The 16,744-nt window shown below is 43.5% G+C and overlaps 1 protein-coding gene across 1 annotated transcript in view; it reads left to right on the top strand.

The window, feature by feature from the left end:
* The first annotated feature begins 7,059 nt into the window (after positions 1-7,059).
* The window catches only part of LOC132226787 (A disintegrin and metallopeptidase domain 3-like), a 125,350-nt gene continuing 115,665 nt past the window's right edge, over positions 7,060-16,744 (top strand). The window contains exons 1-2 of the mRNA XM_059681221.1: positions 7,060-7,162; positions 7,695-7,777. Of these exons, the coding sequence (XP_059537204.1) occupies positions 7,060-7,162; positions 7,695-7,777 (186 nt within the window). The remainder of the gene's footprint in view (positions 7,163-7,694; positions 7,778-16,744) is intronic.

The raw sequence follows: 16,744 nt of genomic DNA, 5'->3' as shown, positions 1-16,744 counted from the left end.
ATTGAGTTGAGTTCCTTATATATTTTGGATACTAATCCATTATCAGATGTAAAATTTAATAAATATTCATTCACATAACATAGAAAATCTCTTCAGTCTACTAATTGTTTCGTTTGCTGTGCAGAAACTTCTTAGTTTGATGCAATTCCATTGTCTATTTTTGCTTTTGCCACCTGTGTTTTGGGATCATACCGAAAATACTGCTGTCCAGACCATAATCAAGAAGCTTTTGCCTATGTTTCCTTGTAATTGTTTTAGAGTTTCAGGTCTTATGTGTTAAGTCTTTTATCCATTTTGAGTTTATTTTGGGGTAAGGTTCCAGATCAGGGTCAATTTCCTTCCTTTGCATGCAAATATACAGTTTTCCTAACACCATTTATTGAAAGGATTATACTTTCCCTAATGTGTGTTCCTGGCAGTCCTGGGCTGTTCCCACATTTTAGCTATTGTGAATAATGCTACTGTAAACATTAGTGTACAGATATCTAATTGAGACCATGCTTTCAAATTTTTTTGTGTGTGTGCATATACTCAGAAGTTGGATTGTGCTGGTCCATAATTTTTGTGCTGGTCAGTAATTTTTGTATGTGCCATGACTGGAGATCCAACCTGCAACCTTGGTATATGGGGACTAGGACCAAACTATAACCACCTGGCCAGGGCATGAATGTGTGATTTTTAAAATATTAAAAATATTATTTGAAAAGTAAATATAGAAACACTTGTTATTCAGACAAAATGATTCTTTAACAAAGTAAGTGTAATAATAAACATAATTTTAAAATGAATACGTATGGACTCTGGCATGTAGTTCATTCAGTTGGTTAGGGTGTCTGGGGATATAACATTACAGTTCCAACTCCAGTCAGGGCACATACAAGAAACAAGCAATGAATGCAAAACTTTGTGGAACAGTAAATCAATACTTCTTTTCTTTCTTTCTCTCTCTCTCTCTCTCTCTCTCTCTCTCTCTCTCTCTTTCTCTCTCTCTCTCTCTCTCTCTCTCTCTCTCTCTCTCTCTCTCTCTTTCCTTTTCTCTCTCTCTCCCTCTCTCCACTTTTCTATCTCTCTCTATAAATCAATAAATAAGATAAAATGGATATATATTAATTGATTTGGGCCATGTTGTCCTGTAAGAATAGCCATAAAACAAGAATAATTTCTTAATTTCAAGCAATTCTGTATCATCACGATCATTGGTGTTGGCCCAACCTTCTGTGGCACTGTACTTTGCAGATGTGATGTTTCAGAGTCTACAGTAAGGAAAACATGTGTGTGCTTTACACACACACACACACACACACACACACACACACACACACACACACACACAGGCACAGAGACACACATACATACATTATGTGATTCCAGGAAGAGGCTCCTCTCATTAGATGCTAAGCATGCTAAGCACTGTCAGAAACTGTCCTTCTTTGGCTCTCAGCTTGAAGTTCCAAGCAATCCACAGGTTGTGTCTGTCTCCATAGGACTTGGCTGCAAGTAGGAGGGGCCAATCTGCCCTCTAAAACAGGCTCCTTAGCAGCCTGGGGCCCAGCAAACTTTGGTTGGTTCCCTGGACTCTGCCTCTGCCTTCCTTGGCCTGCTAGCCAACTGTCAATCTTAATCACTCAGAAGTTTGTTTCTGAAAGGGCTGTAGGTGGGGGGAAGTGCTGTTCAGATTTCAGGGAATTCTGTGGGTGTGTTTTCCTGTCCCAGAGCGTCTGTGAGTGGCCCGAAGTATTACTCTGCCCTGTGTGCAGTCCAGTGGGATCAGCTGGAAAGCTGGAATTTCTATCAGCCTTCCCAGGGGGGAAGTGCCAGTCAGGTTCCTGGGTGAGTGGGCTGGACAGCCCCTCTCCCAATCATGCCACTGACACTCCCTGAGGCTGTTCAAACCTGTAGACTTGGCCTCTGCTTTTGTAGCCTCTGAGAAGGTCAAAATTCAGGGTGTGGCAGGCAGGACTCCTGAGGGTAGGGTGCACTGAATCCCCTAGGGCAGGGTTTTATCTTTTCATGTCCTACAAGCTACTGGGAGCTGCTAGCTCCTTTCAGGAAAAATGGTCATTTCAGCCCAGCAGATGTGGCTCAGTGGTTGAGCGTAGACCAATGAGCCAGGAGGTCACAGTTCCATTCCTGTTCAGTGCACATGCCAGGGTAGTGGGCTCAATCCCCTGTGGGGGGTGTGTAGGAGGCAAATGATCAATGTTTCTCTTTCATCATTGATGTTTCTGTCTTTCTCTCCCTCTCCCTTCCTCTCTGAAATCAATAAAAAAATATTTTTTTAAAAAATGGCCATTTCAGTTTGGGGGCATATGACCAAATACAGGACTCCTGGCCATCGCCTTTCTACATCTCCCTTCAATGTTTTTCACCCCAGCTTCTCCTTTGCACCTCAAGTCTGCACCTCCCTCCCTGTACCAAGGCCTCCAGTGAGTAGCTGCAGATTAAAACTCCTGTGCTCTGGGTTTAAAAAAAAAAAAAAAAGACACACACAGAAAAACAGAAACTGAGGCTGTCGTTCTGATCAGCTCCGGACTACTGGCTCCAGACTCTGCCATGGCCACAGCCCTGCCACCTTTCACAGCTGGATGTTTCGAGGGCCACAGGTCTTAGCACTGGTGCTCCGAGCGGTTCCAGGCCTGGGTCTCCCCAGGGAACAGACCCTCCTGTAGCCAAGTGTTCCCTCCTCATCTTGGCCTGCCACCTTGGAAGCTGGGTCAGCTCCTCTCCTGACCTCATCCTTCCTACTAGTCTCCAGGTGTATTCTGTCTGTCCTTCATGTAAGTCTGCTCCTCAGCTGGGCCTCAGTTGGTAATTCCGGATATATGTTCCCCACTTCAGTTTTATCTAGTTTAACCCTGGAGGTGCCAAGAAGGGTCTGCCTGTTAGGCTGCCATTTTATCCTATACTTCAAATTGAGGAAGTTCCTTTATATCAGCAGTTCTCAACCTGTGGGTTGCGACGCCTTTGGCGGTCGAACGACCCTTTCACAAGGGTCGCCTAAGACCATCCTTCATATCAGATATTTACATTATGAGTAATAACAGTAGCAAAATTACAGTTATGAAGTAGCAACAAAAATAATTTTATGGTTGGGGTCATAACATGAGGAACTGTATTTAAAGGGCCAGAAGGTTGAGAACCACTGCTTTATATCCTTAATTTATTGAGTGCTTTTATATTGAATAGACATTGATTTTTCTAAAACTTTTGTACATCTACTGGCTTGATTAGATTAGCAGAATATTAATTTACTAGAGGCCCAGTGCACAAAATTCATGCACAGGGGGAGGGGTGTCCCTCAGACCAGCCTGCACCTTCTCCAATCTGGGACCCCTTGAGGGATGTCTGACTGCCAGTAGTCAGAAATCCCTCTCACAATCCGGGACTGCTGGCTCCCAACCGCTTGCCTGCCTGACTGCCTGATTGCCCCTAACTGCTTCTGCCTGTCAGCCTGATCACACCCTAACTACTCCCCTGCCAACCTAATCCACGCCTAACTGCTCCCCTGTTGGCCTGATCACCCCCAACTGCCCTCCCCTGATGGCCTGGTTGCCCCAACTGCCTTCCCCTGAAGGCCTGGTCCCCCTCAACTGCCCTCCCCTGGTGGCCTGGTCACCCCTAACTGCCCTCCCCTGTAGGCCTGGTCCCCCTCAACTGCCCTCCCCTGCAGGCCTTGTTGCCCCAGCTGCCCTCCCCTGCTGGCCTGATTGCCCACAACTGCCCTCCCCTGCAGGCCTGATCACCCACAACTGCCTTCCCCTGCAGGCCTGATCACCCACAACTACCCTCCTTTGCTGGCCATCTTGTGGTGGCCATCTTGTGACCACATCAGTGTGGCCATCATTTGACCACATGGGGACAGCCATCTTGTGCAAGGGCCTGATGGTCAATTTGCACATTAGATAGGATTGGATATTACATAAATTACTATTTAGAAAAAGACATAAATTATTAGAATACCTCAGCTGAGAACAGTGTATAATTCCTTTTAGATGTTGCTGATATTATTTTGCTAATTTTTAAAAAATAAATTTTGTGCCTGAATGCCATGGCTGACCGGCAGACCCTGAATGATGGATAAATGATTACTCTAACACACGTTTCTGTGAGAGGGCTAAGGCACTACTTGGCAGCGTAAGCAATACTTGGCTGTCGCCATCAAGTAGCCCTGTTCGCCTGCCTCCTTTGGCCAGTATTGTCATAACAGCTTGAACTAAAATTAACCTCTAGATATGATCAGCAAGGTAAGCATCCTTGATAAAGCACATGCTTTTCTACAAGGTCGGGTCTTTAAAGACTAAACATAGAGATTCTAGCAAAACACCCCTGGGATCAGACTTGTTTGGAAAAGTCAAGGTAAGGGCTGCCGCCTTTGGCAAGGTCCTCTCAGAGGCCACCCGACCTCTCAGAGATTCCTCCTTACAGACCTCCAACCAAGTCACCTGCTTCCCCACACCAGAAGGATGGAAATATGAAGAAATAGAAGAACCCAGCTTTGCCATCTCTACAGAAAGATGTCTGATTGGACAGCTATCCATTAACAAAAACAGCTCTGGGATATGTTGCTTGAGCAGAGTACTGTGGACCCAAAAGGTGGCCATGCAAGTTCAACTCCAAGTCAGGGCAAATGCACGTGTTTTGGTCTCTGTCCCTAGTATGGGGTGTGCAGGAGGCAGCCAATCAATGATGCACTCTCACATCAATGTTTCTTTCTCTCTCTCTACCTTCATTTCACTCTAAAAATTAAGTTAAAAATCTTAAACAAATTAGAAAGATCTCAAACAGACCAACTTAACACCTCAAGGAACCAGAAAATAATAAGCCCAAAGTTAGCAGAGGGAAGGAAATAATAAAGGTAAGATGAGAGTGGAATTAAATTATATAGAGGCTAGAAAAAGAATAGAAAAGATAAACAGAACTAAGAGCTGTTTTCTCCAAAGGTGAACAAAATTGACAAACCTTTAGCTAGAAAAACTAAAAAAATAAAAATAAAAGAGTAAACTCAATGAAATATAATCAGAAATAAAGGAGATACTATAACTGATACTAAGACATATACAGAATCATAAGAGACTATTATGAACAATTATACGTCAACAAATTAGAAAACCTAAAAGAAATTGGTAAATTCCTAGGCTCCATATACCCAATGTTACGGTACTTTCTAAAAACATTTTGCTCTCTAACTTCCTCAGCATCTGATTCCTGGAGAATACAATAGGGACATTCATTACTGACTCATTTCCACCAAAAGAATAATCACTTTCTCAGTTTTCATTCAACCTGCTCTCTGAAATGCATTTGCAGTACTTGACTACTATTTTATTAAGTAACTCTATTTTATTTTTAATCACCATATTACCATCTTAATATTTGATCATTTTATCTCCTTTTTGTATTCTTTGCCCGTAATCCCCCAATCATCTCTATTACCCATAATTCTACTTTAAGCCTCCTTTATCTTTCCATATGCTTCCTCTTAGATGTTTTTTATTCACTCTTTTCCTGCATGTTATTCTTTAATGTGCTCACAAATGTATATTTTTCAACTCAAATCTCTTGTGTCAGTCACATATTTCTAACTCCTCCTCCATATTCTATACCTACTATTCCATAAGCACCTCCAATTTAACATATTTTTAACTCATTATCTCTTTCCTGATTTAATCTGATTCTTATAACATTGGTGCTCTCCTCTCCTCTCATTCCAATTGTTTAGTCATCTTAACAATTTCATCATCCTCCACAACAAATAATTCAACAAACCTATTTTTTCCTTAAATATCATATATATATTTAAATCCTTTTGGTTAAGAGTATTACGGATATCCCCCCTACCCTCCCCACAATGCCTCCCTCCACCCAGTTCCCTCACCCCCAGGCCTTCACCACCCTATTGTCTGTGTCCATAGGTAATGCATATATGCATATAAATTCTTTGGTTAATCTCCCCCCCCCCCCCAAAGCTTCTTCCCTCTGAGATTTATCAGTCTGTACCATGTTTCCATGCTTGTTTGTTTATTTTAATTTTTAGATTCAATTGTATTTATTGCCATTTTATTCTTCATATATTTTCCTCCTCCTCCTCCTCCTCCTCCTCCTCCTCCTCCTCCTCCTCCTCCTCCTCCTCCTCCTCCTCCTCCTCTCCTTCTTCTTATTTTTCTTCTTCATCTTCCTGTTTATAAAATATACCCTTCAACATTTCATCAAATACTGGTTTGGTAAGTGCTTTACCTTTTTCTTGTCTGTCAAGATCTTTTTAAAAAATATATATATTTTTATTGATTTCAGAGATGAAGGGACAGGGGAAGAGCAATAGAAACATCAATGATGAGAGAGAAGCATTGATTGGCTGCCTCATGTATGCCCTACATTGGGGATTGAGCCTGCAACCGAAGCATGTGCCCTGATGGACTTGGAACTATAGGAATAGTGTCACATGTATTTTGATATCAGCCTAGTTTCAGGCTTGTAGTAAACATGTAAAAAAAAAATTGTTGATATAAACACAAATTATTTGAATGCCTTATAAGTCTCCCATCTTTTCTAAGAAGCAAACTGGCAATTGAAGAATTGATTTATATTTGTTTTTTCACAACATCTCTTTATGTTCATGGGTGCGTTTGTATTTCTTTAGACAGACATAAGTAGAAATCTGAGACATAAGTAGAAATCTGGCAGTATATATGATTAAAGCAGGCAGTTGTCTGCTACTAAGTATTGTGTAAATTTCTATTGCCTTTTCCCTTCACTATAGTAATTCAGCTATTGTACCAGAAAGCTATGATGTGAACTCTTCATATTGCCAAGAACTTCACTACCAATAGCTGCTTCCAGAAGAGAAAGTGGCTTTATAACCGAATGTGACCCCCAAAGACCTTTAAAACTTCAGTCAGCTTTGGGGAAATAAAGCACAGGCAGCAAATAGGCGCCCCTGAGCTCCTGTGCTCAGCTGGCCCGTGGGCGGGGTCGTCAGTGGTGGGCGGGGCCGAGCAGTCTCACATTCCATCCTCCTGGCCCAGAACTCAGCCCCCTGCGCATGCGCGAGACGCCTCAGTTATGCCACCAACTGCCTGCACTGTGGCGAGGGTCACCTGGCTCGCAATGCTGTTTCTCTTGCTGATCCTCTCAGGCCTCCGCAGGTTGACCTTCGCAGACCATTGTAAGTGGGGGAACCTGCGCCATAGGAGGGCCGCCCAGCACAGTGTCCCCGGGCGAGGCCAGTGTCTTCCTTCTTGCTCCAGATCCCAGGGCCAGGCTGGGGGTCCCCAGTCCTGCTGTCAGAGCCACCTAGTTTCAGGGTCCTGCTGAGCCTGGTGGTTGGAGAGCTCAGAGCAGGCCTGGGGCAGTTGGCCCTCACTTACCTGAGTCTGCAGGGGCAGGAGAGGGCGCCCTGCTGCTGGGGCGGTGGGGCCCTAGAGAGCCTGGATGGGGTCCTGAGACCAGCACTTCCTCCCCCAGTCAGGATTGAGGTCAGCGAGTCCTAGGCTCTCTGGACAGTGGTAGGGCAACACTCTCACATGAGATGGACCTCTTCCTGGAGTCACACAATGTGTGTGTGTGTGTGTGTGTGTGTGTGTGTGTGTGTGTGTTGGGACATGGAATTTCAGAGTGACATGGCAGGAGAGGACAAGTAAATAAAGATGAAAGATGCTACACCCTGGGAATGCTCACACATGTTTGTCTTACTGCAGACTCAGAAACAACACATCTGCAGATTACAGTGCCACAGAAGCTTGGAACCACCACCAATGATGTCGATGTTTCAGAAACGCAAGTAATTAAGAAATCACTTTATAAAAAATGTTTTATTTTTACTGAACTGCATGGCTCAAGTTAATTCATGAGTATCCCTTTGTGAAATGTGGTGTTCTAATTAATGTATTTAAGAGTCATTTTATCTGAATGTGAACAAGTGTTTTGATAGCTTTAATTTCCCGAGTGTTATATGAACATTATGAAGTGATAAAGGTATTTAGTAATGTGATAGGAATCCAAGGATTGGAACCTCAATTGGAACCAGAGAGGAGCATGAATTGCCAATTGAAAAACTATTAGACACTGAGGCAGGTTTTACAGACTGAATGGTCTGACTGTCTCACTTTATGGCACTCCCCCCAAAATCCAGTGATTATGAGTTTCCAAAATCTGTAATTCCAAAAACATAAGTATCCCAAGAGGTTAAAAATCTTAGAAGAGTTTAACACATACCAGGATAATGGGAACAAAACGAAAAGAAGAATGTCCACAAGAACAGCAGAAAAAGAAAGGAAAGCGTTTAGTACACTCAAGCACAATACACACACTCAACATACCGAACATTATGAAGGGTAAGCATTTTTAAATATTCAGTTCACTAGGCACATTTAACAATTATAAATTTGTAAAACTTTGATAAATGCCCTCAGCACATGTAAAATAATTTCTCCCTTATAGCACTAGAGGGAGAAATTTTCAAATTCATTTTCATAATGAGTCCAAAAAATGTTTTCCTGTAAGCATAATACCCTCTAAGTCCATTAATATTGTTGTAAATGGTAAGATTTCGTTCCTTTTAGTGGCCACGTAATATTCTATTACATAGAGTATGTGCCACATCTTCTTTATCCATTTGTCTATCAATGGAAGCTTAGGTTGCTGCCATATCTTGGCTATTGTGAATAATGCTACAAAGACAAATGCCATATGATTTCACTTATATGTGGCATCTAAAGAACAAAATAAATGAAGAAATAAAACATAAACAGACACATAGATACAGAGAACAAACTGATGGTTGCCAGATATAAGGGGGGTTGAGGGGAGGCTGGGTGACCATAGTGAAGGTATTAAGAAATATAACTTGGTTCTTATAACATAGTCATGGGCATGTAAAGTACAGCATAAGGGATATAGTCAATAATATCATAGTAACTATGTATGCTGCCAAGTGGGGATCAAACTTATCCAGGGGATCACTTCCTAAATTATATAAATATGTAACCACCATGGTGTACACCTGGAGCTAATATACTGAATATCAATTGTAATTGAAAAATTAAGAGAAAAAATGTTCTGTTCAAATGGTGGTGGACAAATCATAAAGATATAAAGAATACTTGAGAAATAAAAATAAACATTTTATTCAGTGGATATATATTAATTGAATGATCCCACGGAGTGAATGCACTGGTTTCCCCTTTCTGCTATTTGTTAGGACTCACTAGACCCCACAGTGTATCACACATGAGGCTTTTTAAGGGCAAAGCACCTGGTGCAGCAGGACAAAGAGAATTCGGGCAAATATCAGGATCCAAGAAACATCCACAGTCAGCTCCTCATGAACCCAGTCCCTGCTCCTGAAACATGCTGAGCCTCTGGTTTGGAATAACAAGACCTGGGGGAGGAACTTTTGCCTTGAGAGCCTACTCCTCACAAAGCTTCAGTCACTAGGAAGCCAAGCCAGCCCTGTCTAGATAGGGAGGGCAACTAAGGAAGCTAACTTTAGCCAGGGAAGTTTTGTTCCCTAAGTGTGCATGACAAGTCTCACAGTCCTTTTGACTAAGAGTCAGACACACTCAGGCCGGAGGCATCCCCAGAAATAAAGGCAGAACTTTGCTGATCCTGCTGTAAATCCGGTCTGTCTCCACATTAGTTAATGCTTCTTAAGAATGTACAGGTGATTCAACAAAATTGACAAGAGCACGTTAAAGAATTAAAAATCAAACACAGTACAAATCTCCTTATATGGTCACAATTTAAAATTTATCAAAAAGACTGAAATATGTATTTGGTAATTTAAAAATACACCTGTACATCATTCATGAATTGAAGAAGATATCATACATTATAATGGATATTAAATAACTAATGGTCAAGAATGAAAGAGGTGCAAACCAAAGTACTTTACTTTGAGTCATGCTCTTAAGATGGTATAGGGAATAATTTATAATTACAAATACCTAAAGAGAAAAAAGAAAAGTTTTGAAAAGTAGAATTTAAAATTAACTATAACCTTAAAAATTTAAAGATATGGCTAAAATTAAGATGTAGAATTAATGAAAGAAAAAGTTATACCAGCATAGTCTGGATCCACAGTGTCAAAAATTTATTTCTCATCGAAATGTAGGACATATTTTGGTGTGGTAGACTAAGGAAAATGGAAAGGAGAAGAAAAATATGTAACATTAGGAATGAGAAATATATAAATGTGTAAATAAAATATCAAACATATAAGCATATAAATTGTTTTTTAAAAATAGTTAAATTCATAAAAATATAATAGAGCTGACCTAAGATAAAACAGACAGCACTGATACTTTTTTCCTTTTGAGAAACTAACACATCTTTAAAATCATATGACACCACCCCTCCCACAATCCCAAGATAAACTGATTCCATGATAGGATAAAGAAGAGGTTGTGTGTACATACTATTCAACCACAAGAAAAGAGGAAATACTACCATTTGTGAGAACATGAATGGATATTGAGAATACCATGCTAAGCAGAATAAGTCAGAAATAGTTAATCTTCTGATTTCACACATATGTGGGATATAAAACCAAAAGCAACAAATGAACAAACAAGAAAAACAAACAAATACTCGTAGAATTAGACAACAAGCTGTATAGTGGTTACCAGAGGGAAGCAGGGTGGAGGAGGTAGTAGAGGGTAAGGAGTGTCAAATATATGGTGAGGGAAGATGATTTAACTGTGGATGATTTGACAATACAATATGAAGATCTTATATCATAGAAATGTATACCTGTAAGGTATATAATCTTATAATCAAATGTCACCCCAATAAGTTTACTAAAAAGAAGGAAAATGTATAAATTATATCAAATACAATTTTTTGTACTTCCAAACTCCTATGTATCCTAACTCAGATTAGAAAGTTTAATTGTGCCCTTTTCAGACATAACCACCAACATTACTATTTTCTAGTTTTGGACCTCACATGACTGGTACTTCTATTGTGCTTGGGGTCTTTGTTTCAACATTCTATTTTTGCGATTCATCCATATAGATCATATATAAAACTAGAGGCCCAGTGTGTGAAATTCATGCACTGGGGTGGTGGTGTCCCTCAGCCCAGCCTGCAACCTCCCCAATCTGGGACCCATCAGGGGATGTCCCTGTGGTATTGGGCCTAAACCGGCAGTTGGATATCCCTCTCACAATCTGGGACTGCTGGCTCCCAACTGCTTGCCTGCCTGCCTGCCTGCCAGCCTGATCACCCCCTAACCACTCCCCTGCCAGTCTGATCACCCCCTAAATGCTCCCCTGCTGGTCCAGTCGCCCCCAACTGCCCTCCCCTGCTGGCCCGGTTGCCCACAACTGCCCTACCCTGCCAGCCAGTTGCCTCTAACTGCCCGCCCCTGCTGGCCTGGTTGCCCCTAACTGCCCTCCCCTACAGGCCTGTTCCCCCCCCAATTGTCCTCCTCTGATGGCCTGATCATCCACAACTGCCTGCCCCTGCCAGCCATCTTGTGGTGACCATCTTATGACAACATGGGCGTGGCCATCTTGTGACCAGGTGGGGGTGGCCATCTTGTATGAGTGTGTGATGGTCAATTTGCCTATTATCTCTTTATTATATAGGACTAGAGGCACGGTGCAAAAAAAATTTGTGCACTCGGGCGGGGGGGGGGGGGGCCCTCAGCCCAGCCTGTGCCCTCTTGCGGTCTGTGACCCCTCGGAGAATGACCAACTGCTGGCTTATGCCTAAGCTGGCAGTCAGACATCCCTCTGGCAGCCGGGGAGCCCTTGGGAGATGTCCACTTGCCAGCGGGGAGCAGGCCTAAGCTGCAGTCTGACATCTTTAGCGCTGCTGAGGAGGCGGGAGAGGCTCCCACCACCACTGCTATACTGGCAGCCGTCAGCCTGGCTGTGACTGAGCAGAGCTCCCCCTGTGGGAGCACACTGACCACCAGAGGGCAGCTCCTGCATTAAGCATCTGCCCCCTGGTGGTCAGTGTGTGTCATAGTGACCAGTCATTCCCAGTCGCTCTGCTGTTAGGTTCAATTTACATATTACCCTTTTATTATATAGGATAGAGGCCTGGTGCATGGGTGGGGGCCATCTGGTTTGCCCTGAAGGGTGTCCCGGATCAGGGTGGGAGTCCTCAGATTATTTTGTTTGTTAGATTCCATATATTATTGAGATCATATGGTATTGTCTTTCACTGACTGGCTTACTTTACTTAGCATAATAATCTCCAGGTCCATCCATGCTGTTGCAAAAGGTAAGATTTCCTTCTTTTTACAGTCACATAGTATTCCATTGTGTAAATGTAACAGCTTTTTATCCACAGCTTTTTGGCCAGCATGGGTAAGGGGCTGATGGGTGTTTTCAGGGTGGTCACACCCCCTTCAGGGTGGGGGTCTGCACTGGGGTTCCTGGTCAGCCTGGGTGAAGTACTGATGACTGTTTTCAGTCTGGCCACACCCCCTTTAGGGTAGGGTCCCCCCTGGGGTGCCTGGACAGCCTGGGTGAGGGGCTGAGGGCTGTTTTCAGACTGGCCAAGCCCCCTGGTGACAGAAGCTCCAAGCCTCTCCTTTTTATCTTTTTATTTTTTTTCTGGGATTTATTTACCTTCTATAATTGAAACTGTTTTGCCTTCAGTGGAGCTCAGAGCTGGCCGCGGCAGGCGGTAAGCTTGGCTTCCTCCATCACTGGAGCAACCAAGCCTCCTGCTTGCTCCAGCTCCGTGGCTGCCAGCCACCATCTTGGTTGGGTTAATTTGCATATAGTTGCTCTGATTGGCTGGTGGGCGTGGCCTAAGGCATAGCAAAAGTTATGGTCAATTTGCATGTTTGTCTTTTATTAGATTAGATAGTTTATAATTTTTAAATCTGCATAGTATACTAAAAGTTAAAACATTAACTGGTAGTGAAATGGTTTCAGTTTGTAACCATGATGAATCAATTAGCTCCAAAAGAACAAGTATCTTTTTGATATATGATTTCCTCTGCATATTTTTAGTGGAAAAATACTGATTTATAGAGTAAGTGCATGTTATATTTATAGAAATCAGGCAGTATACTTAAATGGTTATAGTACTTTTTAAACTTCATTTTTATTGTTTATGTTCTTACAAATATTGCCTTCATCTCCACTTTATTCCCCCTTCTACCCATCCCTACACTTTGGTTTGTTGTTTGAGTCTAAGGATTAGGCATATATATTCTTTGGCTAAGCCTTTCATCTTCTTTCATCTAGTTCCCCCTCTTCCTACCTCTCTTACAGCTGTCAGTCTGTTCCCTGTATCCATGACTCTGTTTCTGTTTTGTTCCTCTGTTTCTGTTTTGTTCCTCAGTTTATTTTATTTTTTAGATTCCACATATTAGTGAGATCATATGGTATTTGTCTTTCACTGGCTGGCTTACTTTACTTAGCATAATAATCTCCAGGTCCATCCATGCTATTGCAAAAGGTAAGATTTCCTTCTTTTTTACAGTCACATAGTATTCCATTGTGTAAATGTAATACAGATTTTTATTCAGTCATCTAATGATGGACATTAGGACTGTTTTCAGATCTTGGATATTGTAAATTACACTATAGGTAATGCATAGAAGTGCATAGATTCTTTGAATTAGTGTTTCAGGATACTTAGGATATATTTCCAGAAGTGGAATCACTGGTGAAAAGACAGTTCCACTTTTAATTTTGTGAGGAAACTCCATACTATTTTCCACAATGGCTGCATTTCCACAATCAGTGCACTAGGATTTCTTTTTCTCCACATCCTTGCCAACACTTGTTATTTGTTGATTTATTGGTGGTAGATAGCCATTCTGGCAGGTGTTAGATTTCTACTAGAGGTGTATGAGTTTCTGTTATTCCACATTCTTACTAATATTTGGCATTCTCAATATTTGTTGTTTGCAATTTTGTTACTTTTATTCCCTTTTATTCCTTTTTCCTATCCTTTTTTATTTATTTGTCATCCCACAAATAATGATGATGAGTGACATATAGAATATTAATAGGCCAATTGGATATGAACTGCAACTATTATTCTTTAGTCTGGAGATTGCCTTTTAACATTCTTAATTGTATTTTCAGATGCACAATAGTTTTTAATTTTGATGTTGTGTAATTTATCAATTGCAGGGGCTGAATAGCAGTCCCTGTGTGATATATGAATGGATTACTCTGACACAATGGTTCTCAATCTTCCTAATGCCACAACCCTTTAATACAGTTCCACAAGTTGTGGTGACCCCCAACCATAAAATTATTTTCATTGCTACTTCATAACTGTAATTTTGCTACTGTAAACAATATGTAATTATATTGTTTTCTGGTGGTCTTAGTTGACCCCTGTGAAAGGGTCATTCGACCCCCCAAAGTGGTTGCGACCGACAGGTTGAGAACTGCTGCTCTGACACAATGTTTGTTGTTAAAGAGAGGGCTAAGGGACTGCCTAGCTAAAGGAACCAGACAGCCTCGATTGCCTGCCTCATTAGGCTTTTATTGTAGCAGCAGTTTAAGATAAAATTTATCTCTTAGATACAATCAGTAGGGTAAGTATTCGTGGGAGGACACATGTGTTTATAATGTCCTTTAATCAAGGATGCCCAAAGATTAAATATAAGGATTTAAGTTAACATCTGGGGGTATGTACATGCACAGACTTGTTTGGAAAGATCAAGGAATAATTAGAGGCACTCCCCTAAATCAGAATTCTAATAAATAGCACAGGTGGCCTTCTGCACACTTCCCTTTTCTCAGAATGTCCTCCTTAAAAACTTTCCAACCAAGTCTCATGTGCTCACCAACATCTCCTCATTTTGTGTTTTGCTGAATGTAGAAGACAAAGGGAGGTGGTGAACTTACTGCTTTAGAATGTCAGTGTCTGTGAAGCGCATTTTCTGCTCCAGTTCCAATTTTACAGACTATAAAAAAATCAAAAAGAACAATGGTTAGTTATCTGAATGCATGGAGTATGAGCATCATCATCCTATTTAATAATAGAGAAACATGGTAATTAACTGTAACTTCGCTACCCTTCCCATTGGCTAATCAGTGAGATATGCAAATTAACTGCCAACCAAGATGGCGGCTGGCAGCCAGGCAGCTGAAGCGAACAGGAGGCTTGCTTGCTCCAGTGATGGAGGAAGCCAAAGTTCCCCGCCTGCCGCCGCCCAGCTCTGAGCTGCTCTCTAAACAACTATGTTGCAAATATAAAAGCTAAACAATCCCAAGAAAACTGCTTTCAGTCAGCCGGGATCTCAGAGCTGGAGCTGAGCCTCAGAGCTAAAGCCGGCTCTCAGCTCCAGTGACAGCCATAGAAAGTAAATAAATGCCAGAATAAAAAATAAAAGAAAAAAAGGAGAGGTTGGGAGCTTCAGTCACCCGCCAGCCTGAAAACGGCCCTCAGCCCCTCACCCAGACTGGCCAGGCACCCCAGTGGGGACCCCCACCCTGAAGGGGTTGTGACCAGCTGCAAACAGCCATAATCCCCTCATCCAGGCTGGCCAGGCACCCAAGCGGGACCCCCACCCTGATCCGAGACACCCTTCAGGGCAAACCAGATGGCCCCTACCCATGCACCAGGCCTCTATCCTATATAGTAAAAGGGTAATATGCCTCCCGGCACCAGGATCAGCGGAGCAGCGAGGCCTCACTGCCCCTGTATCAAGCGGAGCTGCGAGGCCTCCCAGCACCAGAATCAGCTGAGCAGCGAGGCCTCACTGCCCCTTTGTCAAGCAGAGCTGTGAGGCCTCCCGGCACTGGGATCAGTGGAGCTGCGAGGCCTCCTGGCCCCTGGAGCAGCGTGACAGGGGGCAATGCCCAAACCCCCTGATCGCCCTGTGGCTCTGTGTGTGACAGGGGGTGGGGCCACAACCTCCCTATCTGCCCTGCTCTGTTCATGACAGGGGAAGGCGCCCCAACCCCCTGATCAGCCCTGCTATGTGCCTGATAGGGGGGAGCTCCCCAACCCCCTGATTGGCCCTGCTGTGTGTGTGACAGAGTGTGGTACCCCAACCCCCCCATGGGCCCTGCCCTGAGTGTGACGGGGTGGAGCCGCAACCTCCCCATCGGCCCTGCCCTGAGTATGACAGGGGAGAGTGCCCCAACCCCTGATTGGCCCTGCTCTGTGGGTGACAGGGTGCGGTGCCCCAACCCCCTAATCGGCCCTACCCTGAGCGTGACTGAGGGTGGCATTGCAACCTCCTGATCCACCCTGCTCTGTGCATGACAGGGCGGAGCCCCAAGTCCCCAATCGGCTCTGCTCTGAGCCTGACCAGGGGCTGCGGGGCAGGCACCTAGGGATTGGGCCTGCCGTCTGCCACCCAGGACCGGGCCTAAGCCAGCAGGTCGTTATCTCCCGAGGGGTCCCAGACTGTGAGAGGGCACAAGTGGGGCTGAGGGATACCTGCCCCCCACCCAGCCAGTGCACAAATTTTTGTGCACCGGGCCTCTAGTATATAATAAAGTGGTAATATGCAAATTGACCATCATGCCCTCGCACAAGATGGCCATCCCCTTGTGGTCACAAGATGCCCACCCCATGTGGTCACAAGATGGCCATCCCCATGTGATCACAAGATAGCCACCCAATGTTGTCACAAGATGGTTGGCAGGGGCAGGCAGTTGTGGGCAATCAAGCTGGCAGGGGAGGGAAGTTGGGGGCAAACAGGCTAGCAGGGGAGGGCAGTTGGGGACAATGGGGCCGGCAGGGGAGGGCAGTTGGGGGTGACCAGGCCAGCAGGGGACGGCAGTTAGGAATGACCAGGATGGCAGGGGAG

This window comes from Myotis daubentonii, chromosome 2, assembly GCF_963259705.1.
Source record: "Myotis daubentonii chromosome 2, mMyoDau2.1, whole genome shotgun sequence".
Lineage (NCBI taxonomy): Eukaryota > Metazoa > Chordata > Mammalia > Chiroptera > Vespertilionidae > Myotis > Myotis daubentonii.
The sequence above is the reverse complement of the archived record's forward strand: the minus strand, read 5'-3'. Positions and strand labels throughout refer to the sequence as shown.